General features: G+C 40.5%; 7 protein-coding genes, 1 long non-coding RNA gene and 1 pseudogene across 12 annotated transcripts in view; 3 read left to right on the forward strand and 6 right to left on the reverse strand.

Annotated features, from left to right (window-relative positions):
* Positions 1-10: 10 nt before the first annotated feature.
* On the reverse strand, positions 11-2269 carry LOC117650067 (FGFR1 oncogene partner 2 homolog). Its single transcript, XM_034393358.1, has 5 exons — positions 2128-2269; positions 1699-1833; positions 1359-1610; positions 1120-1245; positions 11-1011 (listed from the first exon to the last, which is right to left on the reverse strand). Exons 2-5 carry the CDS (start codon positions 1831-1833, stop codon positions 844-846), a joined length of 681 nt encoding a protein of 226 aa, XP_034249249.1. The 5' UTR covers positions 2128-2269; the 3' UTR covers positions 11-843.
* Positions 2270-2272: 3 nt separating this feature from the next.
* On the forward strand, positions 2273-6136 carry LOC117649924 (poly(A) RNA polymerase, mitochondrial-like). 5 transcript variants are annotated; one of them, XM_034393144.1, is made up of 11 exons: positions 2273-2363; positions 2643-2789; positions 2890-3007; positions 3090-3172; positions 3256-3338; positions 3428-3611; positions 3696-4342; positions 4429-4800; positions 4905-5054; positions 5141-5419; positions 5503-6136. In XM_034393144.1, the coding sequence occupies exons 2-11, from the start codon at positions 2687-2689 to the stop codon at positions 5689-5691; spliced, it is 2208 nt and encodes a 735-aa protein (XP_034249035.1). In that variant the 5' UTR covers positions 2273-2363; positions 2643-2686; the 3' UTR covers positions 5692-6136. The 5 variants fall into 5 exon arrangements, with proteins under 5 accessions (XP_034249035.1, XP_034249018.1, XP_034249027.1 ...); XM_034393127.1 differs by lacking the exon at positions 2273-2363 and adding an exon at positions 2368-2505; XM_034393136.1 differs by lacking the exon at positions 2273-2363 and adding an exon at positions 2374-2514 and having other exon boundaries at positions 2672-2789.
* Positions 6024-10737, reverse strand: LOC117645812 (annotated as a pseudogene).
* Positions 8807-9226, reverse strand: LOC117650086. The gene is made up of 2 exons (XR_004588013.1): positions 9127-9226; positions 8807-9041 (listed from the first exon to the last, which is right to left on the reverse strand). It is a non-coding gene; the product is annotated as an uncharacterized LOC117650086 (long non-coding RNA).
* An 890-nt stretch (positions 10738-11627) lies between the features above and the next one.
* On the reverse strand, positions 11628-14061 carry LOC117649998 (NADPH:adrenodoxin oxidoreductase, mitochondrial-like). Its single transcript, XM_034393242.1, has 7 exons — positions 13510-14061; positions 13203-13421; positions 12908-13123; positions 12635-12827; positions 12212-12553; positions 11947-12120; positions 11628-11861 (listed from the first exon to the last, which is right to left on the reverse strand). Exons 1-7 carry the CDS (start codon positions 13642-13644, stop codon positions 11707-11709), a joined length of 1434 nt encoding a protein of 477 aa, XP_034249133.1. The 5' UTR covers positions 13645-14061; the 3' UTR covers positions 11628-11706.
* Positions 14062-14295: 234 nt separating this feature from the next.
* Positions 14296-17173, reverse strand: LOC117650016 (probable histone-binding protein Caf1). Its single transcript, XM_034393265.1, has 9 exons — positions 16983-17173; positions 15978-16271; positions 15682-15886; positions 15428-15605; positions 15133-15327; positions 14977-15054; positions 14768-14902; positions 14582-14680; positions 14296-14506 (listed from the first exon to the last, which is right to left on the reverse strand). Exons 1-9 carry the CDS (start codon positions 16999-17001, stop codon positions 14426-14428), a joined length of 1284 nt encoding a protein of 427 aa, XP_034249156.1. The 5' UTR covers positions 17002-17173; the 3' UTR covers positions 14296-14425.
* A 207-nt stretch (positions 17174-17380) lies between these two features.
* LOC117649990 (2-phosphoxylose phosphatase 1) lies at positions 17381-21482 on the forward strand. The gene is made up of 8 exons (XM_034393229.1): positions 17381-17742; positions 17862-17965; positions 18081-18245; positions 18330-18684; positions 18765-18927; positions 19013-19288; positions 19397-19678; positions 19766-21482. The coding sequence occupies exons 2-8, from the start codon at positions 17872-17874 to the stop codon at positions 20123-20125; spliced, it is 1695 nt and encodes a 564-aa protein (XP_034249120.1). The 5' UTR covers positions 17381-17742; positions 17862-17871; the 3' UTR covers positions 20126-21482.
* A 602-nt stretch (positions 21483-22084) lies between these two features.
* Positions 22085-24399, reverse strand: LOC117650061 (mitochondrial 2-oxoglutarate/malate carrier protein-like). The gene is made up of 5 exons (XM_034393345.1): positions 24090-24399; positions 23509-23742; positions 23125-23429; positions 22924-23023; positions 22085-22829 (listed from the first exon to the last, which is right to left on the reverse strand). The coding sequence occupies exons 1-5, from the start codon at positions 24137-24139 to the stop codon at positions 22643-22645; spliced, it is 876 nt and encodes a 291-aa protein (XP_034249236.1). The 5' UTR covers positions 24140-24399; the 3' UTR covers positions 22085-22642.
* A 429-nt stretch (positions 24400-24828) lies between these two features.
* LOC117649967 (SH2 domain-containing protein 4A-like) overlaps positions 24829-25725 on the forward strand; it is a 31780-nt gene continuing 30883 nt past the window's right edge. Inside the window, exon 1 of the mRNA XM_034393210.1 lies at positions 24829-25104. The gene's annotated coding sequence lies outside the window, so the exon portion shown is untranslated. The remainder of the gene's footprint in view (positions 25105-25725) is intronic.

Consider the following 25725-nt stretch of genomic DNA (forward strand, 5'->3'; position numbering starts at 1 on the left):
CAGATCTCTATTCATATACAAGCAATAGTTTTATTAATGATGACAATAACAAACAGAAAATCATATCACACTTACTGAAATGCTTACTTAATATTGCATATACCCTCAAAAATAATCAAAAATTAATGAATTACAACATAAAGCAAAGAATCTAGGAAGCATAAATCGCCAAGAATCAAAGCATTATAAAAAAGTAAAAAATTACATAAGATCTTCAAAGTGGTCTCAGTGATTGCATTGGAAACAGTACATTGATACCCATCAACATCAAACGCTTATCAGATACTAGATCAATTAGCAAAAATCACATCTAAACCTCAGCACATTCTTGTCTACGGTGTTTAGCTCACACAAAAGAGTCATTAGGTTCTCTATCGCTCGGCTCAGGGCCTCAGGGTGCGCACCTCAGTCGAGCGCTTCGAGTCTCCAGCAAGTGCGCACGCAGCCGAGTGCATGGCAACTAAGTCCGATGTGAGGGGAAATATCCCATACTTAAACTAAGTACTCTCAAAATTCATAGTGAAGAGTGACAAAAAATATAAATCAGGGGTACTAGTTAGGAAGGAGCGTTCAGATCCTACACAAGAGTTTCAACGTGTTTACTGACCGACTCATTTTAAATTGACATTAGTGAAATTACCACCAGACAAAAAAAAATCATTCCTCACTGAATGAAAGTAATTGATTAAGGCCAATAGAACATGCTTTGTTCTTAATTAACGGCACCAACTAAAACATAAATAGATCAGTACAGCCAATTTATTACCATCTCCCATGTTCAATAAGTGACAAATTAGATTGGAGAGAAATAACTGACAAGAGTCTACACATCCTGCATCTGCATCAGTCTTGGGGATCTTTCTGCTCGGCACTTTCTAAAGCACAATCAGGATTAAGTTGGGCTGCTTTGTAGCTGCTATCGTTTGGAACTGCTTTTACTTCATCCCGCTGAGCTTCTTGTTGGGCAGCATTAAAGGATCCTCTTGAAATTTGAAGCATTTCTCTTAAGCCCTGTTAAAATGACACCGGATTTTATTTTTTAAAGTTGTACATTAAATTGAGTATAGGCACAAAAGATTCACACAGGACTCAATATTGAGACCTGATTAGATTACTTACCCTATTTTCTGTTATTAGCTGGGACATACTTTCTAGATCCCGAACTGAACTTTCTTCATCCATGACAGCAACCTGATTCATAACAGCTGCCATTTCTGAAATCTTTTCAGCTTGTTTGTGGACTTTCTAATGGAACAAAAAAGATCACAAAATTCAGTTGATGGCTAAGGCAGTTGGTAAATTCAATTTATTTTTAAAAATTGTGAGATTGTTTAGGTTGTTTCAGGAGAAGCACTTACATCAATGTCAGATGTTTGGCACACTCTTGAGAGATCAACTTGGTTTTGACGAATCAAGGTGTCAGTTTGTTGCCTATACTTGCTCATAATCAGTTCTAAGGCATTCTGGTATTCCTCTAAGGCAGCCCGAAGCTCTCGATTTTCCTGTTGCAGCTTCCGCAAGTGTCTATTCTCTTGTTGAATTCCAGCGGCCAGAGCAGCATGTGGTCTCTGTCTGGCAACCTCATTCAATTCATTGACGTCCTCTTGGTACTGCAAGAAAAAATTGGTCATAGAGTATTAAAAAAACTAGGCAGGTAAGATGCGCTTAAACTGAATTCGTCAGTGTAATTTTACCCACTTGTTTCATGGCATCAAGTTGCTTGTAAACAGATTGTGTTTGTGACAGCAATACGTCAGCTGCAGTGTCGTGCTCTTTCAGGCGGCTTGCAAGTCGCTTGGCATCAGACAGAATCTGCTGAATGGTCAGAGACATCTGGAACACAAAGGAGTAATCACATTTCACCGCTATGTTTGCAAGCTAATGGTAGGAAAACAAAAATCACTCATAATTATATCGGCATATCTCCCCTGACACTCAGACAAGATGTTCTTGACTACCAGGTGATTTTAATAATTAGATATCAAATACAACCCATGGATAGGAGCGTCATTAGTACTAAAAGCAGTCTACAAATTGTACTCAAACACAGGGTTATGTATAAAATATACAAAGCACCGTGCAAGATCACGGCGCAAAATTGCAAAGGTGGCTTTAAAAGGCACTTACGTCAGTTAACTAACTGCAATTTTGTTTCCGAAAGAAAAATTTGGATACCACTGGAGAGAAAGACATACAACAGCGTTAGCAGGCTGTTAAAATTGTGATTCTGAAAGCAGACAAGCGACAAGCAGAAAAGTAGAGCAGCTGTCAAGCACGGACTGCGTTCGCACGTTCGGCATGCATTTCGGACGCAGCTCGAGTAAATAGAAGGCTGTGGATATTTCTCATACTGTAGTACTGTGGTGAGTGTGGTGGTGGTGACTGTAGACTGTAGTGTTGTTGTAAACGGAGTCTGTCTGGAAGATGATTTTCTGAATTAATTGATCTGTTTTGACTGTCAGTGACATGTTTTCTTTGACTTCTTTTGAGTAACTTACGCTGATGGTTCGTTAGGTAAAATTTACTAATGTTATACTTGTTTTTAAGACTAGGTTATGAACCTGTTTCAAAACTTACACCTTGGATTCGCCTTTGTACTTTGAATAAATAATAGATTTTCAATGTTGCTTTGTGTGTGATAGAAGATACATCTCCATCCTCTACATTCTAGTGCTCGAAACCGGCAATGACAGAACGAGGAGCTTCTGCTAACCAGTTGGTTTGCAGACCATGTTTTGAATTTCAGTCATTCGTGCGACGTATTGAAAACAACGGAATTTATGTCACAGGTTTGTGTGTTTTTTGCTTTTAGTTTAGTTTTGTTTAAGACACTCCATTTGGAGTATTTTTGAAAAAAATCTGTTACCTGTGTATTCTTTTATTCATTAGATTTGCCTCCCTATGTGGAAGAACAATATGTTTATAACTTCTTTAGTCAATTTGGCCGGATTGCAGACTTTTATCTTGCAGATAATGGTTTGTATTGCCTGGTCAACTTTTATGACAAGTAAGTCTTAAGCTTCCTGTTAATATATCAACTGGGTCAGTTTTTTGTTTCAGTTTGGCTAATTTGTCAACTTTTTTTTCAGTCAATCTCTACAACATGTACTCAGTTATCCTGTTTCTATGTATGACATGAGACTAAGAATAAAAAAACGTCGTCAAAACAATAGTATGTTGCTCCTACCTTACATTTGATTTATTTATTTTATTTTTTAAATTCCAGACTTGAACAATATGCATTTTACATTACAGATCCAAATGCTGAGAATGATTTGCCATCATATCACAAGGAACTTCTCAATTTACTCTCTAAGAAAAACACTTTCAAAGAGCAGGTGTTACTTCACTTTCTTCTTCTTCAACATCTTTTATCATTTAAAATTTTAAGTTGTCTAAACTTCTTCTGAATTTTCTGAATTTGAAGGCTGAAGAATTCTTCAAATTATTAGCAGCAGATGAGAGTGATTTTAATAGTCGTCGTCAAGTCTGTAGAGATTTAGAATATGCCTTGAAAAGCCTTTCCTCATTATACAAGATTCAGCCTTTTGGCTCCAGCGTCAATGGCTTAGCTTTTAAGGACTCTGATTTGGATATTTTCTTTGGAAAAGGTAACTACCTTTGATAGTGTAGAAAAATTTTTCAGGAAGTAGCTAATTATTCAATCAAATAATTTATTGAATTTGTTGTTGCAGAGCCTGATACTAATGGCCCAGATATCAGTAATTTGTTAAACAAAGTTACAAAACTTCTTTCAAGGGACCCTCACTTTATTTCTGTGCAGCCTGTACCAAATGCAAGAGTGCCAATTGTAAAACTGGTTCACAAAGCAACTGGATGTAGCTGTGATCTTTCTTTTAAGAATACTATGGGAGTGCAAAACAGTAAATTGATAAAATTCTTGACTACCCTAGATGAAAGAATAAAGCCCCTTTTTATGATAGTGAAATTTTGGGCCAAACTTCATCATTTGACTGGAAAGCGTTTCTCAAATTATGCTTTAATAATGCTCCTTACAAACTTTCTTCAGTCACTAAATGAACCAATTCTCCCACCCTTACGAGTGCTCAAAAGCAATGATGCTGAGAGAATTAAAATAGCAGATTGGACTGTTAATTTTGATTATGATGGTACAAGGGTAAGGCCCACAAGCAACGTCCTGCCTGTCGAGGAACTGTTGACTCGTTTCTTCCAATGTTTAGTTAAAACTGATTTTGAAAACTATGTGGTGAGCCCATTAGAAGGTGCTCTTATTCATAAGGGACATTTCCATCATATGGAGTTACCATCAGATATGGAAGATTATGTTTCTTATGTTAACAGAGGAAATCAAACTATCAAGGTTCGTAGTCAATGTATTTTACTAATAGTGCCTAATCATGTTGGGTTGTGACTTAATTGAATTGTTCATGTTCTCACTTGTTTCAGCTTGATTCAGCCATTTGCATTCAGGATCCCATTGAATTAAATTTAAATCTGACAAAAAATGTCTCAAAACATGACTTTCAATCGTTTAAAGAGCACTGCCATGTTGCAGTGCAGATAAGCTACAGGGAGCCACCTCATTTATTTTTACCTAAGCTGCTATCAAATGTTTACCTGTACCCAAGCCAAGATGGCAGAAAATCATGGCACATAAATCCCATGCACGTGCCTCTGAAACCGTTGCGACCATTTATGACGCTAAGTGTTCCCTTCCCAGAGACTGAAGAAGTAAAACTTTTGTGGAGAAATGAGTTGGTACAAAAGCTTAAACTTATTTTGAAAAAAGTTCTGAAGATTGATGTTGAACATCAGATGGTTAGTTCATTTATGCTATTTTACATCATTTAGCTACCTATTTTACTCTTCTTTCTCTTGGTGATAATTTACTGTCTTCATTGCTTCATTGATTTTTTGTACAGAACAAAGAGTCGAAACCTGGTGCTGATCAGAATCTCATCTGTAAAGGGTCGCAAGTTCTGTGGAGAGGGAGGGATGAGTTGTGGAATCGATGGTATCTGAAAAAAAATGATATTTTAAAATGTGACAATCGCAATGAAGAGGAAGTGCAGGTTTGTTTGTGAAAAATATTGAATTTTGTCTAGAAAAATATGCCATGTTGTTGTTTTGCTTATGTGTTCATTACACTCGATTCAAGGTGGTGTTTCAAGGTGGTCAGAATGCTCAAGGTGGCCAGAATGCTCAAGGTGGTCAGAATGCCCAAGGTGGTCAGAATGCTCAAGGTAGCTCAAGGAAAAGGAAAAGTAATGAAGAGGTCGCAGAATCTAAAAAAGTGAAACTTGATCAACCCCATGATCTAGAAGAAGATATCATTATTATTGAATCACCAGAAACAGACAGTCCTCACGAACAAACAGCCAAGAATACCTCATTAATAAGAAGTCTTCAGGAAGAAATCAACTTAACAAATGATATGGTGAGATGATTATCAATGATTTTGAGATGAGTTTCCATTTCCTACTGGTATCTCCTGTTAATCTTCGATTGTGTCCTCAACAGGTGAGGAGAAAGCATGCATTACCAGCTTCACTGCCCATCTTGCGTTTCTCATGCAATGTTTGCATGGACAGTCATGGTGCAAGAATTGAAATATCTGATGTGAGATCTCTGAACAATTACTTCAACTCTCTGTGTTCTTTTCTTCAAAACTTCATTGTGCGACACACCACTCAAGTTGGTAGTGAATAAGTTGTGAAGTTTGTATCTCAAAATTTGTTGATGAATATCATCTAAAGAAAATAAACTGCATGTTTTATGTCATATAGAATTAAGGAACTATTTAGCTTGAACTGTGAGTATCAGTATTATAGTATTATGTATTATATGCTGAACTGATTGTGCCATAACACACTTCTAGTAGCTGAACAGCTGCAGTCTGCAAACCAGACAATCCTAGACAAAGTTCCCACTCTTATTTAAGATGAATGTTAACTGCAGTGTAGAGTGGCGTAGTGCTCGTTTGGGTTAATACTCTTGGTTTACTTGTCCATTGGTTTCATAACACAATGGACCGTCTCTGGTATGTTCATAAAAATATATTTTATTTACATAATATAAATTTGTTATCACAAAATATGTAACATTAAAAATATCATTGATCAATTAAAAATTTGAGGAAAAGAGAAAGAAAAAATATGGTTTCGTTACTTCCCTAACTTAGCTCTTTAGAGCAATTGTATTCCCACTTTCTGCAATGCTCAACATTTCTTGAATGTTAATTATCTTCTCACGTGGTTTACCCACAGCTTTGCCTCGTTTGATTTCCTCTTGATCAATTTTTTCCCAATCTTCAAATGAAACAACCTGCACACCTGAAATTGTTTTTGTTGTTTAATCACAGCTTATTCTCAACAGCAATCTAAAAAATTACATTAGATGCTGATGCTCATAATATACCTTTGGCTTTTAACTTAGAATTGATGGAAGAAAAGCCATGTTTTTTAACAGATGTGTCAATCACTTGGTTTTTCACATCAGTAACAACATTTGCTCCAGTCTCATATGCATTAGACATGGTTGTCAGGATAACTCCAACTGGGCCAGTTGATAGCCAACCAGCACTATACACACCTAGAAAGGACATATTTCTAAATTAACTTTATGTTCTATGATAAATAGAAAAAAAGGGACACACAACTGAGAAATACAGTAATATTTTTACCTTTATCCACACGGCCGTTTACATTCATAACTTTACCCCTTTTGCTGTCAAATGGTACTGTTGGATCAGCACATACACTTTTGTAACCAATGCTTCGCAGGACCATTCCACATGGTATCTCTTCTGTCTTGCCTGTAGCAATAGCTTGCTGGCTTTCAAGGTCTGCACCTTGAAGGGAGTTAATGCCAAACTTCACCCCAGTCACATTAGAATCACCCACAAATGACAAGGGACTTCTCAAAAATAGTGGGCGGAAAGTTTTTGTTGGCGAATCAACTGTTTTAGCTTCCCAACCTAGACAAAGTTCCCACTCTTATTTAAGATGAATTTTAAACTGCGTGTAGGTGGGTGGGCTGTTTGGGTTAATACTCTTGGTTTACTTGTCCTTTGGGTTTTTCATAACACAATGGCCCGTCTCTGGTATGTTCAAAAAAAAATATTTTTATTTACAAAATAAATTTGTTATCACGGAAAGGCGGCAAGGGGGGGAGTAGCCCCTCAGTGTCGTGGCGGTATCTCCAAGCGATCTTTCCTGGGAGGGGCAGCATTTGTTTTTGCATGGTGGGGCCTTTGGCTTCAAGGAATTGCTTGTAAATATGCTTGCTTCCCCTGCTAAGCGCCAAACGGGTAGTGCACGCAGGCAAAAATGTTTTTGTGGAGCTTGGTAGATAACGCTTTATCTTTGCAGGGCTTGACGAACAGCGAAGAACGATCCCGGGCAGGACAGCCAAACATCGGGGCCCCAGTACCGGGGCGAGAAAGGACAGTGCGGCAAGGAGGGGACCAGAAAGAAGAGAGAAAGGCAGGGCGAGCAGGGGCTGGGGCACAGAAGGATGAGGTGCTGAAGACTGGGGCAGGGTGCTCGGGAGTCGAGGCACAAAGGACGCGAGGGACGCGTGCCGAAGACTAAGTAAGGGGCTCCAAACGGACCCGGCAGAGATGGGACTCAAACTTGGTGAGGTGCTCAATTTAAGGCAAAGTAGGATGGAAAGGGGGGTAAGGGGTAAGAAGGACTCCGCATCGAGCACCGACGGCAGGCTTCATTATTTCATAGCTAACTTATTTTTTGGGGGAAAAAATTTTTCCCTCTTAGCGCCGAATGCGGCAGTGCACGAGGGTTTTTGTGGAGCTTGGTTATATCTGCTTTATTTTTGCATGGTTTGAGCGAGAAGCGAAGAACGACCCCGGGCAGGGCAGCCAAACATCGTGGCCCGGTACCAGGGCGAGCAAAGGACAGTGCGGCAAGGAGGGGACCAGAAAGAAGAGAGAAAGGAAGGGTGAGCAGAGGCTGGGGCACAAGAAGGATGAGGTGCTGAAGACTAGGCAGGGTGCTCAGGAGTCGAGGCACGAAGGACGCGAGGGAAGCAGTGCCGAAGACTAAGTAAGGAGGCTCCAAACGGACCCGGCAGAGATGGGACTCAAACTTGGTGAGGTGACTCAATTAATGGCTAATTTAGGGATAGGTTGCATGGTGGGGGGCCGCCCCCCCCCACCCCCCCCCGCTGGGTAGGGAAGAGGGGGTAAGAAGGACCCACAACGAGCACCGACGGCAGGCTTCATTATCTAATTCTAACTTATTGTTTTTAGGGATAAATTGTATGGGGGGGGGGCTGCCGCCCCCCCCCCCCCCTGTAGGAATTAAGGAGGGGGGCAAGAAGGACTCTCAACGGGCACCACCCGCAGGACCCGGACACAGGCTAGGAAAGGTCGAGGACGCCGGGAGAAGAGAGATCGCGGTGCACGCTGAAGGGCTTTGCTTGCTTGGCTAACCGCACTACGCTTCCGCCTTCCCCGCTGCATGAGAGAGGGGGGCCCGGGGGGAGCGAAGGGACTTCCCTCCTGGCTGCGTGGTCCCCTTGGAGCTACCGCCACCCGGGTGTTATGATCCTGCCCTTATAGCTGGGGGCCGGGAATTGTGATAACACTTTGTAGCTGGTGCTTTCTGAAAAACCCTTGACAACCAGACAACCCACTCTTTTTTAGATCTTTGGGGTTAACTGCAGGGGCGCCGTTCCGTTTGGGTTAAAAAACTCTTGGTTTGCCCCAGTCCTTTGGGGGTTTCATAATACAGCTGGACCTTTCTGGTATTTTCCCAATAATAAAAATTTTTAACATAATATAAATTTGTTATCAAAAAATATGTAACATTAAAAATATCATTGATCAATTAAAAATTTGAGGAAAAGAGAAAGAAAAAATATGGTTTCGTTACTTCCCTAACTTAGCTCTTTAGAGCAATTGTATTCCCACTTTCTGCAATGCTCAACATTTCTTGAATGTTAATTATCTTCTCACGTGGTTTACCCACAGCTTTGCCTCGTTTGATTTCCTCTTGATAAATTTTTTTCCCAATCTTCAAATGAAACAACCTGCACACCTGAAATTGTTTTTGTTGTTTAATCACAGCTTATTCTCAACAGCAATCTAAAAAATTACATTAGATGCTGATGCTCATAATATACCTTTGGCTTTTAACTTAGAATTGATGGAAGAAAAGCCATGTTTTTTAACAGATGTGTCAATCACTTGGTTTTTCACATCAGTAACAACATTTGCTCCGGTCTAAATATGCATTAGACATGGTTGTCAGGATAACTCCAACTGGGCCAGTTGATAGCCAACCAGCACTATACACACCTAGAAAGGACATATTTCTAAATTAACTTTATGTTCTATGATAAATAGAAAAAAGGGACACACAACTGAGAAATACAGTAATATTTTTACCTTTATCCACACGGCCGTTTACATTCATAACTTTACCCCTTTTGCTGTCAAATGGTACTGTTGGATCAGCACATACACTTTTGTAACCAATGCTTCGCAGGACCATTCCACATGGTATCTCTTCTGTCTTGCCTGTAGCAATAGCTTGCTGGCTTTCAAGGTCTGCACCTTGAAGGGATTTAATGCCAAACTTCACCCCAGTCACATTAGAATCACCCACAAATGACAAGGGACTTCTCAAAAATAGTGGGCGGAAAGTTTTTGTTGGCGAATCAACTGTTTTAGCTTCCAGTGCAGCTTTGACTAAAAGCTCAGTAAGTCTCTTTCTTGGACGAACCAACTCTGATAAAAAATTTGAAACATTTCAAATCTGCATAAAAGGTACATAAAGAGAGGCAAATACATTATTAAAATAAAACATACTTGGAATAGTTTCTGGAACCCCTTAAAAATGATCCTTTTCAAACACAGTGGAGCAGTCTCTCAGGTTGATCATTTCTCGCAATCTTTGATTGTGAACGCAACTTGCAGTGGTCCACGTCGACCAACCAAGTACACAGTTTTTACTTTACTGTTGGCAAGCCTAGCCAAAGCATGTTCAGTAATATCTTTTTTTCTGGAAGAAAAAAAGGAAGAATCTAAAAAAACGTAAGCTTTTAAGAGATAAATTAAAAAAAAAAATAATTCTGACTACCTTTAACTCATCGATAGGTGAAAGTAACATCCTGGCAGCATCAACAGCAACATTACCTTGACCAAGGATTACAACATCTTCATTATTAAGGTTTACATCAAGGTCCTTGTCTCGGGGAAGTCCATTGTACCACCCAAAAAACTCTCTTGCTGATATAACATTCTTTAAATTTTCACCAGGAATGCCAAAAGTTTTATCCTCTTCAGCTCCATACGTCTAGTAAATAGCACAAGCAGTGACATAAATTTTTAAAAAGTACTATAAATGTTTAAAACTCCAATTAAAAGAAAACTTACTAATAAAACTGCATGATATGCCTCCTTCAAATCTTGTAGAGACACGTCAGTTCCAAAATTAACTTTTCCTGCAAATCTTATTTGGGGATTTTTAGCCTTTTTAGTGAAAGTATTTATCACTTTTTTCACCTCAGGGTGATCGGGAGCCACACCAAATCGCCCCAAACCCAAACGGAACAGGTAAACGCTCAAAGATATCAATTTCACTGTTGGGTAGTGCCTTTTAAATGAAACAAAATGAAATTTTAAAAAAAAAGTCTTTGTAAACTTGTTAAGACTTGTTGACTTAAGTCAACAATGCAAGAACAAACCTTTACTATGTGTTGGGCTGCGTAAAAACCAGCAGGTCCACCACCGACTACACATTTTTTGGTACTTTCGCTCAAGGCAGGAGAAGTAACAAAGGACCGGGTATTCCTTGTGATAGAGAAGGCAAAGCGGTGCTTTTTGGAAACAGGCTGGAACACTTGTTCTGGTTGTCCCCCTTTGACGTATTAGTTACCCTACCATGTCCTGGCTATCAAGATACCAGAACTGTCTGTCACACATCGAGCATGCAATACTGTTTATGCGAAAGGAATGAATCTGACATGTATAGAGAGAGAAGTCTGGATTGACTGTATGTTGCAATCTTATCAGTCATCACATCACTATGTGGCCTTGCCAGGTAGTAACAGCTTTCTGTTGACTGAATGAAAATTTACATTAGGATTACAAATGGACTCTGCAACGGGCACCACCCGCAGGACCCGGACACAGGCTAGGAGGAAGGTCGAGGACGCCGGGAGAAGAGAGATCGCGGTGCACGCTGAAGGGCTTTGCTTGCTTGGCTGAACCGCACTACGCTTCCGCCTTCCCCGCTGCATGAGAGAGGGCGGCCGGGAGGGAGCGAAGGGACTTCCCTCCTGGCTGCGTGGTCCCCTTGGAGCTACCGCCACCCCAGGCCCTGTATGATCCTCGCCCTTCCGCGACGGTAGCGGAGGGGGCCGGACATTGCTGATAAGTCACTTTGTAACCGGTGGTCGTTCTCCCACCCTTGCCCCCGGCCCACTAACCCCATTCTCTTTTTTTTGCCACTCATTGCAGGTTGACACCCAGGGGCGCCCGTTCCGGCGGGCTTTAAATATACCGGCAGGGTCAAGGTGGCCTTTGCCCCAGCCACTGGGCGTGATTTTGAATACGCGAGAAGTGGTGGAGTGTCCAATAATAATAATAACATAATATAAATTTGTTATCACAAAATATGTAACATTAAAAATATCATTGATCAATTAAAAATTTGAGGAAAAGAGAAAGAAAAAATATGGTTTCGTTACTTCCCTAACTTAGCTCTTTAGAGCAATTGTATTCCCACTTTCTGCAATGCTCAACATTTCTTGAATGTTAATTATCTTCTCACGTGGTTTACCCACAGCTTTGCCTCGTTTGATTTCCTCTTGATCAATTTTTTCCCAATCTTCAAATGAAACAACCTGCACACCTGAAATTGTTTTTGTTGTTTAATCACAGCTTATTCTCAACAGCAATCTAAAAAATTACATTAGATGCTGATGCTCATAATATACCTTTGGCTTTTAACTTAGAATTGATGGAAGAAAAGCCATGTTTTTTAACAGATGTGTCAATCACTTGGTTTTTCACATCAGTAACAACATTTGATCCGGTCTCAAATGCATTAGACATAGTTGTCAGGATAACTCCAACTGGGCCAGTTGATAGCCAACCAGCACTATACACACCTAGAAAGGACATATTTCTAAATTAACTTTATGTTCTATGATAAATAGAAAAAAAGGGACACACAACTGAGAAATACAGTAATATTTTTACCTTTATCCACACGGCCGTTTACATTCATAACTTTACCCCTTTTGCTGTCAAATGGTACTGTTGGATCAGCACATACACTTTTGTAACCAATGCTTCGCAGGACCATTCCACATGGTATCTCTTCTGTCTTGCCTGTAGCAATAGCTTGCTGGCTTTCAAGGTCTGCACCTTGAAGGGAGTTAATGCCAAACTTCACCCCAGTCACATTAGAATCACCCACAAATGACAAGGGACTTCTCAAAAATAGTGGGCGGAAAGTTTTTGTTGGCGAATCAACTGTTTTAGCTTCCAGTGCAGCTTTGACTAAAAGCTCAGTAAGTCTCTTTCTTGGACGAACCAACTCTGATAAAAAATTTGAAACATTTCAAATCTGCATAAAAGGTACATAAAGAGAGGCAAATACATTATTAAAATAAAACATACTTGGAATAGTTTCTGGAACCCCTTCAAAATGATCCTTTTCAAACACAGTGGAGCAGTCTCTCAGGTTGATCATTTCTCGCAACTCTTTGATTGTGAACGCAACTTGCAGTGGTCCACGTCGACCAACCAAGTACACAGTTTTTACTTTACTGTTGGCAAGCCTAGCCAAAGCATGTTCAGTAATATCTGTTTTCTGGAAGAAAAAACAGGAAGAATCTATAAAAACGTAAGCATTTAAGAGATAAATTAAAAACATAAAATAATTCTGACTACCTTTAACTCATCGATAGGTGAAAGTAACATCCTGGCAGCATCAACAGCAACATTACCTTGACCAAGGATTACAACATCTTCATTATTAAGGTTTACATCAAGGTCCTTGTCTCGTGGAAGTCCATTGTACCACCCAACAAACTCTCTTGCTGATATAACATTCTTTAAATTTTCACCAGGAATGCCAAAAGTTTTATCCTCTTCAGCTCCATACGTCTAGTAAATAGCACAAGCAGTGACATAAATTTTTAAAAAGTACTATAAATGCTTAAACTCCAATTAAAAGCAAACTTACTAATAAAACTGCATGATATGCCTCCTTCAAATCTTGTAGAGACACGTCAGTTCCAAAATTAACATTTCCTGCAAATCTTACTTGGGGATTTTTAGCCGTTTTAGTGAAAGTATTTATCACATTTTTCACCTCAGGGTGATCGGGAGCCACACCAAATCGCACCAAACCAAACGGAACAGGTAAACGCTCAAAGATATCAATTTCACTGTTGGGTAGTGCCTTTTAAATGAAACAAATGTAATTTTAAAAAAAGTCTTTGTAAACTTGTTAAGACTTGTTGACTTGAGTCAACAATGCAAGAACAAACCTTTACTATGTGTTGGGCTGCGTAGAAACCAGCAGGTCCACCACCGACTACACATATTTTGGTACTTTCGCTCAAGGCAGGAGAAGTAACAAAGGACCGGGTATTCCTTGTGATAGAGAAGGCAAAGCGGTGCATTTTGGAAACAGGCTGGAACACTTGTTCTGGTTGTCCTCCTTGACGTAGTTAGTTACCCTACCATGTCCTGGCTATCAAGATACCAGAACTGTCTGTCACACATCGAGCATGCAATACTGTTTATGCGAAAGGAATGAATCTGACATGTATAGAGAGAGAAGTCTGGATTGACTGTATGTTGCAATCTTATCAGTCATCACATCACTATGTGGCCTTGCCAGGTAGTAACAGCTTTCTGTCTGACTGAATGTAAATTTACATTAGGATTACAAATGTTTTAACATGCACCAATGGACAGGATTGTATTCAGAATCCTTAGCAGTTTGGGAAATCAGCTGATGAATAATACAACAAACTCAACCGGGTCAACAGGCCAGCCAGCCGCCGGACCGCTGCCAAGTACCTTTGTTTGTATGAGAAACTGCTTGCTCGTGAAACTGTGAAACGTGAAAGTGTATCTGAATCTCAATCTAGTGAATGTTACGGAGGCAAGAACGCGGGAACTTGCCTCCGAACACGTACCCGGTCGGCAGATGAGTAGCTAGTCTCTGTTACCGTTCGAAGCGATACGTCCGAAAGATCACAAACTATCACAAATGAACGACACTAGTGGGTGGGAGGGGAATAGCTGAAATAAAGTTGGATTGCAGGTACAATTCTAAAATTTAATTAATGATTGTTGGTAAATAAATGAATCACAATGGAGAAAAAATTGCAGTAAAAGCATACAAGCTTGCAGAACATGAATAATGATAGGTAATAATAAAAGATAAACAAGACTTTAAGATGCTGCTGCCTCCAGTTCATTTGCTGGGGTCTCTGGTTCCTCATCATTGTAAATATTTTCTGCCATTTGCCACACCTGAGAAAAAAAAATATTGTTACCAAAAAAAAATTGATTTAAAGTTTCATAAGGTAATTAATCCTGATGGAATACCTGCATGATGTTGTCCTCAGAAACTGAGCAAATGACCCAGGGTTCATTAGGATTCCAAGAGAAGTCTGATATTTTAGCAGTATGGCCTCCATGAATGAACTGAAACGAAGACAGGGACAGCATTAAATGATTGAGGAGATTGAATTAACTATACCCCCACTCAAATTTAGAGGAGATTGTAAGTACCAGCAGTTCTGGCGGTCCGTCTTCAGCATCTTCACTCGACTGCTCTTCTCCAATCTTGCTGAGATCCCATACATGCAGTCTCCTGTCTGTGCCACTTGACGCCAAAATCGTTTCATTATGAGGGGACCATTGAACCTGTAAATCAATGTAAAATATTAATAATCTATATACTTTCATTTCTCTACACTAGTTGAGTAAAACAGGCATACCTGGAAAATTTCATCTTTGTGCGACTCGAATGAATGTAGTTTCAGCTTCAAATTTCTTAGATCCCACAGAGCAACAGTCTAGGTGAAGGAAGGGGGAAGAAAAAGAATTAAATAATATCAATGCATTTTACAGTAATGAGGCAAACCAGGACTTACCTTGTCAGCACTTCCAGTTGCAAGAATGAACTCTGAGTATGGATTAAAAGACAGGCAGTTGACCTCTGCAGTGTGAGCATCAACCGTGTGGGAGGGTTTGCTGGTGTTGTTGGATCGTGTATCCCAAATCATAAGTTTTTGATCATCAGCAACTGAACCAAAGAGGGACTCATGGAGCAAATGCCATGCAACATCCTAGAAATAAAAAATAAAAAACATACAATTTAAAGGATGATAAATCGATTCTCCAAAGCTAGATATTAGACAGGGAAAAATTGATATTCTTCATACACACCTCAACAACAGCGGTGTGGCCAGTGAAGATAGTTTTAGCATCAATAATACGATTCTCCTTGGGAGTTGCATTGATATCCCACAAACAGATGGTGTGGTCATCAGAGGCTGACAAGAGATATCCATTTAGGTTCGGATTCCAAGAAAGACCATAGCCTTCTTTTTGATGACCACGCAATCTGAAATCAGAGAGAAATTATGATGAAAAATGTATGCTGCAATTGGACAGCCAAGACATGAGCCAAGTGTAATTACCTCAGGTCAGGGTGACACTCTCCATTGGGATCAGGCTTGGAAGGGTGTTTGGTGTAATCAAACACAAGGACATCACTTGATGGTGTCTTGGTGGCAATAACGCAAGGATTCTGAGGCATATAGCGGGCTCTGTTGACCTCACCTTCATGGTTAATTTTAATTTCAATCTCTATTTTTCCACTGATAGAACCAAAACCTCCGAATTCTAGTATAAAAACAAATAAGATGAAAATTAAAACATTTAGGTAAACTGGATTAATTCAATGTAAATATCAAAGAGCTACAAGTAAACTTGCCTCCTTTCTCATTATCATAATGTGAAGCATCAAACTGGGCATCTTCATTTGGCAGCTGCACACTGGCAATTAGTAGATGATTCTGTTCGTCTGACGTATGGGTTCCCAAAATGAGTCTGTGCACAGAGTAATCTTTTCCTTCAGGCCTAGTGACATCAGGAAGCCACTGTGCTGTTAACGAAGGCCACTCGAGGGCGTGTGTCATGACAAGGTCATACAGAAACGGTGTATTTTTCTTCCAGATTTTGTATTCTTCGTTGATGACCCTCTCTTCGACGGCATCATCGAACGCTTCTGAAAATCAAGAACAAAATAGACTTAGATTCACATAGGAAAATTTTAAAAATGGAAAGGCAAGATCATGCAACAAGAGGAAAAGCGCGAAAATCTTGGAAGAGGCAAATCTGTAGAAAGTCAATGCGAGACGGACACTGATGTGAAAATTCTTCATGTATACGAATGCGATTAAAGAACAAACAAGATATAAAGAACTATCCATTCAAACTAACCAAACAATCAGAATAAAAGAGAATAAAAATAGCCACTTCCATAATTCAATGGGACACGGAAAACACTGAGACAATGGAAAGGACAATTTTTAAGGGTTAGGTAAGATAGGTAGGAATTAAGGTAGATGAGCAAAGAAGAACAGCTAAATTATCTAGAGGAAAGACGGAAGAAGATTGAAACTGCAGGTCAAGAAGAGACTAAAATAATATGTTGAGGAGATAAATACACAAATGAGTAGGAGGCAAACGGGTTCGGTGGTTTCGAACTGGAAAATCGACGCTCAGCCACAGCGTTAACTCAATGAACCATACAATGGAGCGGAGCAAGAGTATGGGAGGATGAGGTTTAAGGGAAAATGATCAGTTGAGCGAAGCCAAGAGGTTAAATTTAGGGGGCCGGCGGTGCGCGCTTAAATTCTAGCGCCACCTTGCCGGCACCGTAGCAGCAAGCGTCACAACAAAAGTAGAAGACAGATAGCCTTCATTGTAGAATTACCTCCGTCCTTTTCCGTCATTTTGCGTGAGGACGCCACTGGAAAGCCTTCTTGGGACAGTTGGGACGAAAAAGCGCGCTGATAACGCGAAGAGCAGCCCAAATACGACGCAACTTTGAGCGGCGCGACGGGCGACGAAAGACAGCAGCCTCGCTTGCTTGCACTCAACAAAGCTTGATGCGCATGCGCTGCAAGCCCTCCCTCTCCCCGCCTCCCGCGCTCCCGCCAACCCGACGCTCAGCGTGGCCTCCTAGATTCTACTGGGAGCAACTATTTCTAAATTCATTGATTTATTGTTTAAATCTCTGTTCTAGATAAAAAATATTTAAAATTTTATCTCGACTTCTTTAACAAATAATGCCTTACGATCTTAAGTAACTACACAGAGAAATAGTAGGGTTATCTTAGCGGCAGCTCCTTTGTCCAACCGATCAGAGAAGAACCACTGAAAGAAGAAGTAGCAGAAGAGGAGAGAAAACTGACCTGACGTTTATCAATTTTGGTCTGCTACCGATTTGTACAACTGCTAGTTTTATCTTTGTGCATTGATGAATGGATCCCTTATTGTTGGTGGATTGCACGTGAAGCTCGCACCTGCGAGCCCAAAGTGTGTGGTTCATGAAAACTCAGTAACGTGGGGCTTGCACATAGCAGACACAAAAATGGAGCCCACCTATTATCTATTCCTATCCAAACAAATGTTTTTTCAATAAGTTTTGCTACCATTCTTCTATCCTTTATCTATTTTGATTGCTACTAACGGTGAGTACAAATCTATTTTTGAAATATTTTTTCCTATCCTTTGACCTCTATGTCCATTTGTCTCGTTTTGATGAATCATAATGAATGTCAAAGGGTTTGTTTATTCTGTCACTGTGTAGGTATCTCAAGATGCTGCCAGGCTTTATGATGAAGTTGTTGTCACAACATCGTGTCTTGTACTGCTACCTCATTCTTAGCGTCTGGATATTTCTTATGGTTGGAGGTGAGCTTGGTTTATTTTATGTAATTGAATTCTCCTTTAATCCTGTATGCTTGTATTTAATACCAGGTCCTACATGTCTTTATAGTTAATGATTTTGTCTTACCTGATTTTTTAGGCATGTACAAGTATATTGGGACAGAAGATGGTGGTCAAGGTTACAAGCACTCATCTAATGACATCTTTGTAAGAGGTTTCCCTAAGGACCTAAAGCCTGAAATTAAAGGTCGTCGAATTTATCGTCTGTGTAATCCCCCTGAAGATATTAACTTGGGGAGTGAGGGTAAGGAAATTATATTAGGCATTGTTATTTTGTATCAGTCATTCAGCTCATTCAGCCTAATGTGCCTGTATACAACTTTTTCAGGACAAGTTGATGATAATTTTACTCTAGTGGGTGCTGTAGTATTTCTTCGCCATGGAGACCGAGGGCCACTTATGCACGTACGGAACATAAGTAGTGTAAACTGTGCCGGGGACTTGCTAAGTCCTGACATAACAAATGGTGAATGGGATGCTGGTTATGCTGCATATGAAGCATTCCTTCAAAATGCGTCACTAGCAGCCGGTCTTGGTGGTGGGGGTGGAGGAAGTGACAAATTGAGCAATAACTTTCTATGGCAGCTGCTTGGGCCTTTCCATGCCTTTCCTCTGGTTCCACCCAGCAGTGGTGAATGTAGCCTTGGACAGTTGACTCCAGTTGGAGTCACCCAGCTTCTCAGGTATTAGTATATTCTTATCATTTTTTTGCAGTGTGGAATTTATCAGCAAGTTCAAACTCTATAAATTCTTGCTTTCTTAGGACTGGCCAGATTCTTAAGGCAGCATATGCTGAAAAATTGGGTATTGGGACGGGCTCTTTAACTGCAGAAGATGTAGTCGTGTACAGCACCCATTATAGGCGCACGTTTCAGAGTGCCCTCGCGTTCTTATACAGCTTTCTCTCTCTTGATGATCTCCACAAGGTGAAATAATATTATTAATTGCTCAGGACAATTTAAGACTGTGGTTCTATTTGCATCTTTGACTTGTATTATTAAATTTTATCAGGTTACATTACGTCCTAGTCAGAGCTTGGCCTTTTGTTTTAATGACTGTGCGTGCCCTGCTGCTGAGAAGTACCGCCATCAAGTGAGCGTTGAAGCAGCTGAACATTTTCGATCTCACCCAGCTGTGATGAAACTGGTCAGATCTGCTGCATCAATTGTATATGAGTCACCTGACAAGACTTTATTATCAGACCCTCACGCTTTGAGGGACGCACTTCTTGCTTATGTGTGCCATGGCGCTCCTTTACCATGCCTTGATGTAGGGCTGTTAAACAAGGTAAGTTATCTATTCAAAGCTCTTGCTCCAATTTTTTATTAATTTTTTATTTTGTGTAAAATCTATTTACACTTATGCATTTTAAAATTCAAAAACTCCTTCCTACAGGAAATATGTGTTCGGCCTGAGCAAGTAACCAGTCTATTTGCATATACTGAATGGGAAGAACGCTTATATGTCAAGAGTCAGAGTTTGAAAAGATCCTGTCTGCTTCGAGCATATGGGTTGCTAAGAAGTGTGGTGGGATATTTGTTGAAGATGGTATCTGAAGGGAAACCTCGTATTGTAATATACTCTGGACATGACAAAACATTGCAGTATCTAACTGGAGCATTAGGTGTTATTGCTGAAACAGCAGCTCCCCATTATGCTTCTAGACTTGTTATTGAGGTTCGTCTCTATTTTTGTTTCTTGATTTTTTATCCCATTATCACTGTTTCTCTACGCTAAAGGTCGCATATTTTTTGTGTATCACAGGTATATCGCAGTAAAACTTCAGAACATCCATCCACCAGTGAACCAACTGGATCTTCTCAGCATGAAGATGGACCTGCAGCCAAAGATTATTTCTTCCGACTTGTTTTCAATGGTAGGGATCTCACCAACCATGTTGTTTGTTGTCGACATGGAGGGTCAACTGTCGTTCATCCTCATACTCACCACAACTCTCGTGCGGAGGAAGTTGATCCAGCTCTCAATGTTTCATCTTCTTCTCATCGTAAAAGTAACTCGTCATTTTTATGTCCTATAGAATCAATTGTTCGATTTTTGCATGATGATTACTTTGTTCCATTTAATGCATCTAATTTCAAAGATGCCTGTACTAATCATCTTTAAACAAACCAAATGAAAGAAGAAAATGATCTACAATTGTTTTGCTCAGAGCCGATTTCACAGTTGATTAAATAAGTGCGACGTATAGACATAATTGTAAAAAGACAAAACAAGACAAAAAAGAGACTTTCTAATGAGAATAAACTTGCTTATGTTCCACATTGAAAGTTGCAGTTAATCATTGTTGATAAAAGTTCTTTACCTCTGCTTTTTCATATCTAGATCGGTAGGATTTAATTAACAGGAGAGTACGGAGTGTGCTAAATGAATCTTTCCATTGAAACCCAAACATTTAGCCATAAATATGATGTAAGCAGCTTGTTTTTAAAAGATGACAGTTTGTCACATGTTTTATTTAGAAATTGGAGGCTGTGATATGATTTGTATACTGCCACTGGTGAGAAAATCAGTTTACTGAATGTGAATTTACAACTATGCCATGCATGACATTTGGAGAATCCCCAACTTGGTTGGTGCCATGTATGTTTGCAACTGTAATGTTTGCTAATGCTTAAGAATCTTCTTTTCTGTTTTTGTTTTTTCAGTGTATTAATGTTATTCTGTTTATGGTGCTAAAAGAAAAGAAACATACCTCTAGGATTATCCCATCCCCCTTTGAAAACTGCCTTATCCCTATGAGCACATTCCCAATCAAGAAAATGTCATACTTAGAAGTATGTTGTATGTTAACTATTTATTGTAATGTATTACTAAATGTATGTGTGCCAATAACAGAATTTGTGATATTAGTTCATCCTTGTTTTCCCCCTTTGTACTGCTAAGTAGCTATTTCCTTTTAATTTAATTTATTCTATGTGTTTATCCAGTGCTGCTATGTGGCTCACTAATTTGCTGTTGTTAAATTATTGTTACTTGTTAATTTTGTTTTTTAAACCATCTAGATTTATTTTTACTCAGATCTATGTGCTTTAAGCTCATTGTTCTTGTTTTACTGGATGCCTTTAGAGGAACTGGCCATAATCTAATTTTATGGAGGGTAGTGGATCAAAACTTGGTGAATCATTCATATTGTAATATCTTCAACTTTCTTCTTAAAAAAAAATGAATTGCACATGTTAATGTTAACCCCTTTAGCAAAGTGTTAATGATGTCACATCGTATAGTTATTTTGTGTGTCGTGTGTTATACTGAGTTAGCTCTGATAGGAGAGATTTGGAGTTTCTTAGTAGTAATGCTTTTGTTCGACCTAACTGTTGTCTCCCCTCCCTTCTCCATGTGTGTGTGTCCCATATTAATTTGTCAAGTATTCTAGAGAACCGTCCAAAAAAAAATTCTTTTAAAACAAGTTTGTGAAAACAAAAAAAGTGTAAGTGTTGTTGAATGTTAGTCTCCTGAGAGATTTTGTCTTGTTTCTCACTAATCCTTAAGTTTTCCATCATAGCCAAAGCAGAATAGAGCAAGCATTGGAGGTAAGGTGCTTCAACATGCTCTACATTTTTTATCTCGAGTGTTTTAATTTAATTGTCTTCAGTTTTGACCTTTAGCATAGTTGGAAGTTCTAATTATCCGACATTGTGTATTGTAATCAGAGAATTATGGCAGTGGCGCAATATGTAGCTGTAGCTTTAACTGTGGCAGTTTTTGTTAGGTATTTGTTCAATGCAGCTTGTCACTTCCCATTAAGGTACTCAGATCCCTCTAGTGAAGGGAGCTAGAACATCAACAGAAAAATGGAAATTTTCAGGATTGAGGAACGTTATTGGTAAAATTATTGAAGTTCATTGATGCTTAATTCTTGTTCTATATATTAAAAATAAAATAAAAAAATTGAATTACATCATGTGCAGGTATTGCGTTTACATAATGAACCTTAACATGAGACAGGCAAACACGAATGAAAATCCTAACATCTAAGCTAGATGAGCTCGTGATGCAAAATCCAACTTTCTGGCACATAAACCACACCATGTAACCAATGGGAACCGTAATAATTCCAAGAGGTATAATTATCTATTTATTGTCGACAATATGTAAATCCAGGTACAGCCTCATTTGACACATGCACAAAATATGACCCCTCTCCCCTCTAGATGGAATTAAAATAAAGTGTTAAAAAATAGCAAGCGCATTTTTAAAAAAAGGTAACCAAGTTTTCAATAAATAGTTGACTCTGGTTTGTTACTTATTCCCTACATACTCATTTAAACATGACTAGACCAAATATAGCCCAACTATGTTAACACACCTTCAATTGAACAAACATTAGTAAGAAAAGTACACAGTAGAGGACCAAAATGTTCAATAAAAATGCAAAGTTCTAAGTACAAATATGTACACAGTGATCAAAACAATAAATGGAATGTGAATGTCAATAAATTTAACAAAAACGTAACAAAGGCAAGAGTACAGGGGGCAAATTACTTTTTAAAAATCCAACCACAAAAATAGAATCTTCTAGACAAAAACAAAAATGCACCAAAAACAAAGCAACAGTGTAGCAGAAAAGCTGAAATACTGTCACTATTTGTCATACTGCTGGAACCCACTTCACTCTTGGACCTAAAACAGTTTCCTTAGTTGTTCCATGAATATGAAAGTGAGGACAGTGTGGGGTCCCAGACGGGCATAGTAAGGGGTGAATCCCTTCCACAAGGCAAATACTCCTTCTTGACCAACAACTTTCTTGAGAACATCTGCAGTGCCAGAAAATTGAGGTTTACCATCAATCACCTTCATATTTTGAATCCTGGAAGGGAAATAGAACAGAATTAAGAAACCTGTCCATCGATAAAAACTAACAGGTGAATATACTGGCATTTGTTATTCATAATCACACTTACCTAGTCTTGGCAATATCAAGTGGCATGGATGCAATAGTAGTGGCGAGCCCAGATATCATACTTGCGCAGAAGTGAAGTTTGATACCCTCTTGAAAGTAGCCTACAAGATAATATTCAAATGTGAGTGCCTACAAAGTAACATGTGACAGGCCATAATATTATACTATCTTGCTGAAAAAACAAAACAAAAAAAGAACATACCAGTTTCAAGGAATCGCTCCTTGGCCTCCCCATAAGTTCCAAGTTGTACTGCATTCACAACAGCAGCACGGCCCATAGTGGGCACTGCTCCTTTTGTGAGAGCGAGAAATCCTTCTTCCTGAACAATGCGAACAAGAGCCACTATGGCATTGCGATAGTTCCTGCGCTCAGCAGGGGGTAGTCTCCCATCTGTAGTCATGCGAACTAAAGCAAGCTCGGCAGGATTTCCTACAAAGGAACCAACGACACCAGCAGTCGCACCAACCATCAACTTCAGCATGAAGTTTGGTTTTACTCCATTACTCCTGAAAATAAAAATTACAAACATAATACCATCTTCAAAAGGTCAGCAAAACAATTATGTATCAACACTGCAATACCGACGTTGCTACATCAGTCAAGATGTTGTTGACACCTAATCTTGTTGTTGTGTATGTGGCCTGTCTCAGAAGTCCAGCAGTCAAACCAGAATACATTGCCGTTAGTCCTTCATTCTTAAGAATTGCTCGCATTGCATGGAAACTGGTCTTATGTTCCTTCACTTTCGAACCGATACCGCTAACCTGCATCCGATTTTTAACAACATCCATAGGATGTACAAAGCAAGTAGCCAGACTCCTGCAACACAAATTAATAGCCCTAGTTAGAACCATGCTACTTTGAGTAAACAACAGTATGAATTTCTTCATGGGACACGTCGAAACCACTCATTGAACGAGCCACGAGAACAGCCTTTGATCAAATCATATTGATATAAGACATAAATAGGAGAGGAAAGTTTCAAGATTCTATTATTGTCATTCTCAAAATAAATATTTGAAACAGTGAGGCAGTGTGACATTGTAACAGGTCCAAAAGGGCATTCAAAAGACGAGGCTGGGGTGATAGGCAGTAGAGCAGATGCTGCCGGCTTTATCCGAAGGAATAAAGTCAAGGTGAGCCACGAGGGGCACTGTAGCACTCACCCTGCACTACCGCCAATGATGAACTGTTGGCTGTACGAAACCTTGGACATTTTGAACGAGTTCAAGTTTCCCAAGAACGGTTTAAGACGGTCGAGGTCAGAGGGGTCAGAACGCAGTCCACGGAGTGGGCGAGCCGCGAGTGACTGGCAAACACTCTAGGCCGGTTGTCAGACAACTTGTCTCCGCTCCGCCCCGTCCCCGACGTCGATATCAGAAGTAGGAGTAGCAGTAGCCAGCGCGTAGACCACGGCCGGACAGAAGACAGCCGGGCAGCGGACAGCTGATGACACTCCAAGTTACAAGGCTGTCGAGTGCGCCAAGGCACCACGAGGGAGCGCCCAAGTCGCTGCCCTGTAAGTCGCCCCAACGCCACCGCAGCGCTAGTGTCGCTCAGCATTTCAGCGCCAAATCTTGCTTGAAATCGACCGCCTGACGTTCAAATCTTTTGACTTCCCTCTGGGTACTCTTGGATGATACAGAAATGAGACCTTCTTATAGATTCTAAGATGGTGGGATAAAGCACTGTTTTCCGGGAAAAGGAAAAAAGCAAATGAATGTTATCTTTTCTATTTAGTGAAAGAGGCGGATTAAAATAATATGCAGCGGCCAAGCCGAATTTTGCTGGAAATTCAGATAAGGGATCTGTGGTGGTATCACGACTGCGCGGCGCGCTCCCTGGCGGCTGGAGTGGGAAGCTTGCCACGGACTGGCTCGGGCGGGCGGGCAGTCCGGACTGGCTCAGGAGCGGGAGAACCGACCGAGAGTCAGTCAGTGAGTTGCCGGGCTCTGCGCGGGCAGGATGAGCTTTCCTATCACCGTTTCTGTTTCACTCTAACGTTGCCTCTGCCGGGTGTCGCGCGTGCGCGAGCGTGTGTCTGTGTGTGCGTCAGAGACCGAGAGAGATACATGTAGAGTGACTGCCGCCACTGTTGTCATCACCCAAAGGATAAGCATCGAGGAGGGAAGTCCCAGGTCGGCCGGTTCGTCACTGCAGGAAGAGGCCCATCGATACGAGGTACGTTCTGCCAGTCGCGTCGCGCTGTGTGCAAACCCTTTGTCTGAGGACAGTTTGGTGCGCCGCGTACGCGAGAAGTGTGTGGGGAGGGGGTGAGGTGTCGTTACTTCAAGGGACCGCGTTCACGCGGGGTAGGAAAACCCATCCCGTCCAACGCGGTTCAGTCAGGACTCTTGCCTTTGTCACGAAATTGAGTTAAGGGGAGGACGTGCGAAATGCTTTGATCGACACCCCCGTCGAAAGGGAAGGGAATTCAGTTATAAGTCAATGAAGAGGTGTCTAAAGAGGTGGAGCTGCATCCTGAGGGGTAGGCAACCCATCGGGCTGGCCAGCTAGTCCAGAATGGAGGCGAAGATGTGTAGGCGAGCTGCTGGTTTCGTGCCTTAGAGATTCTTCCCGGTGTGACAGGCGTTAAGTCGAGACGCTATCCAGCAGACCGATTCCGATCGGCGCTTTGTCACTGTCTCTCTCGCACCCTGACGAAACGCCCTATGAGTGCAAGAGAGAGACAGAGCGACGAGGACGCTGTTCGGAATCAGGGTGCCGGTCCGTTGCGCGGGCGGGCCCCGTTGATGGAAGTCTTCGTCGTGCCTAGATAACGAAGCATTGGGCCATCGGGTG

The sequence above is a fragment of the Thrips palmi genome, unplaced genomic scaffold, assembly GCF_012932325.1.
Source record: "Thrips palmi isolate BJ-2018 unplaced genomic scaffold, TpBJ-2018v1 HiC_scaffold_10, whole genome shotgun sequence".
Classification (NCBI taxonomy): domain Eukaryota; kingdom Metazoa; phylum Arthropoda; class Insecta; order Thysanoptera; family Thripidae; genus Thrips; species Thrips palmi.

Coding starts and splice junctions, on each gene's coding strand:
- LOC117649924 (XM_034393111.1), top strand. Junction 4,343..4,428: donor GAGGAAATCAAACTATCAAG/GTTCGTAGTCAA, acceptor CACTTGTTTCAG/CTTGATTCAGCCATTTGCAT. Junction 5,055..5,140: donor GCAATGAAGAGGAAGTGCAG/GTTTGTTTGTGA, acceptor ACTCGATTCAAG/GTGGTGTTTCAAGGTGGTCA.
- LOC117649998 (XM_034393242.1), bottom strand. CDS start 13,644: ATGCACCGCTTTGCCTTCTCTATCACAAGGAATACCCGGTCCTTTGTT. Junction 12,828..12,907: donor CACCTATCGATGAGTTAAAG/GTAGTCAGAATT, acceptor TTTTTCTTCCAG/AAAACAGATATTACTGAACA. Junction 12,121..12,211: donor AAACGGCCGTGTGGATAAAG/GTAAAAATATTA, acceptor TGTCCTTTCTAG/GTGTGTATAGTGCTGGTTGG.
- LOC117649990 (XM_034393229.1), top strand. CDS start 17,872: ATGCTGCCAGGCTTTATGATGAAGTTGTTGTCACAACATCGTGTCTTG. Junction 18,928..19,012: donor CTCTTGATGATCTCCACAAG/GTGAAATAATAT, acceptor AAATTTTATCAG/GTTACATTACGTCCTAGTCA. Junction 19,679..19,765: donor CTTCTAGACTTGTTATTGAG/GTTCGTCTCTAT, acceptor TGTGTATCACAG/GTATATCGCAGTAAAACTTC.
- LOC117650016 (XM_034393265.1), bottom strand. Junction 15,887..15,977: donor TTATGATAATGAGAAAGGAG/GCAAGTTTACTT, acceptor TTTTTATACTAG/AATTCGGAGGTTTTGGTTCT. Junction 14,681..14,767: donor ACGGACCGCCAGAACTGCTG/GTACTTACAATC, acceptor TCTTCGTTTCAG/TTCATTCATGGAGGCCATAC.
- LOC117650061 (XM_034393345.1), bottom strand. CDS start 24,139: ATGTCCAAGGTTTCGTACAGCCAACAGTTCATCATTGGCGGTAGTGCA. Junction 23,024..23,124: donor GGAGCGATTCCTTGAAACTG/GTATGTTCTTTT, acceptor ATTATCTTGTAG/GCTACTTTCAAGAGGGTATC. Junction 22,830..22,923: donor CTTGATATTGCCAAGACTAG/GTAAGTGTGATT, acceptor TTTCCCTTCCAG/GATTCAAAATATGAAGGTGA.
- LOC117650067 (XM_034393358.1), bottom strand. CDS start 1,833: ATGTCTCTGACCATTCAGCAGATTCTGTCTGATGCCAAGCGACTTGCA. Junction 1,611..1,698: donor AACTTGATGCCATGAAACAA/GTGGGTAAAATT, acceptor TTTTTCTTGCAG/TACCAAGAGGACGTCAATGA. Junction 1,012..1,119: donor AGCTAATAACAGAAAATAGG/GTAAGTAATCTA, acceptor TCATTTTAACAG/GGCTTAAGAGAAATGCTTCA.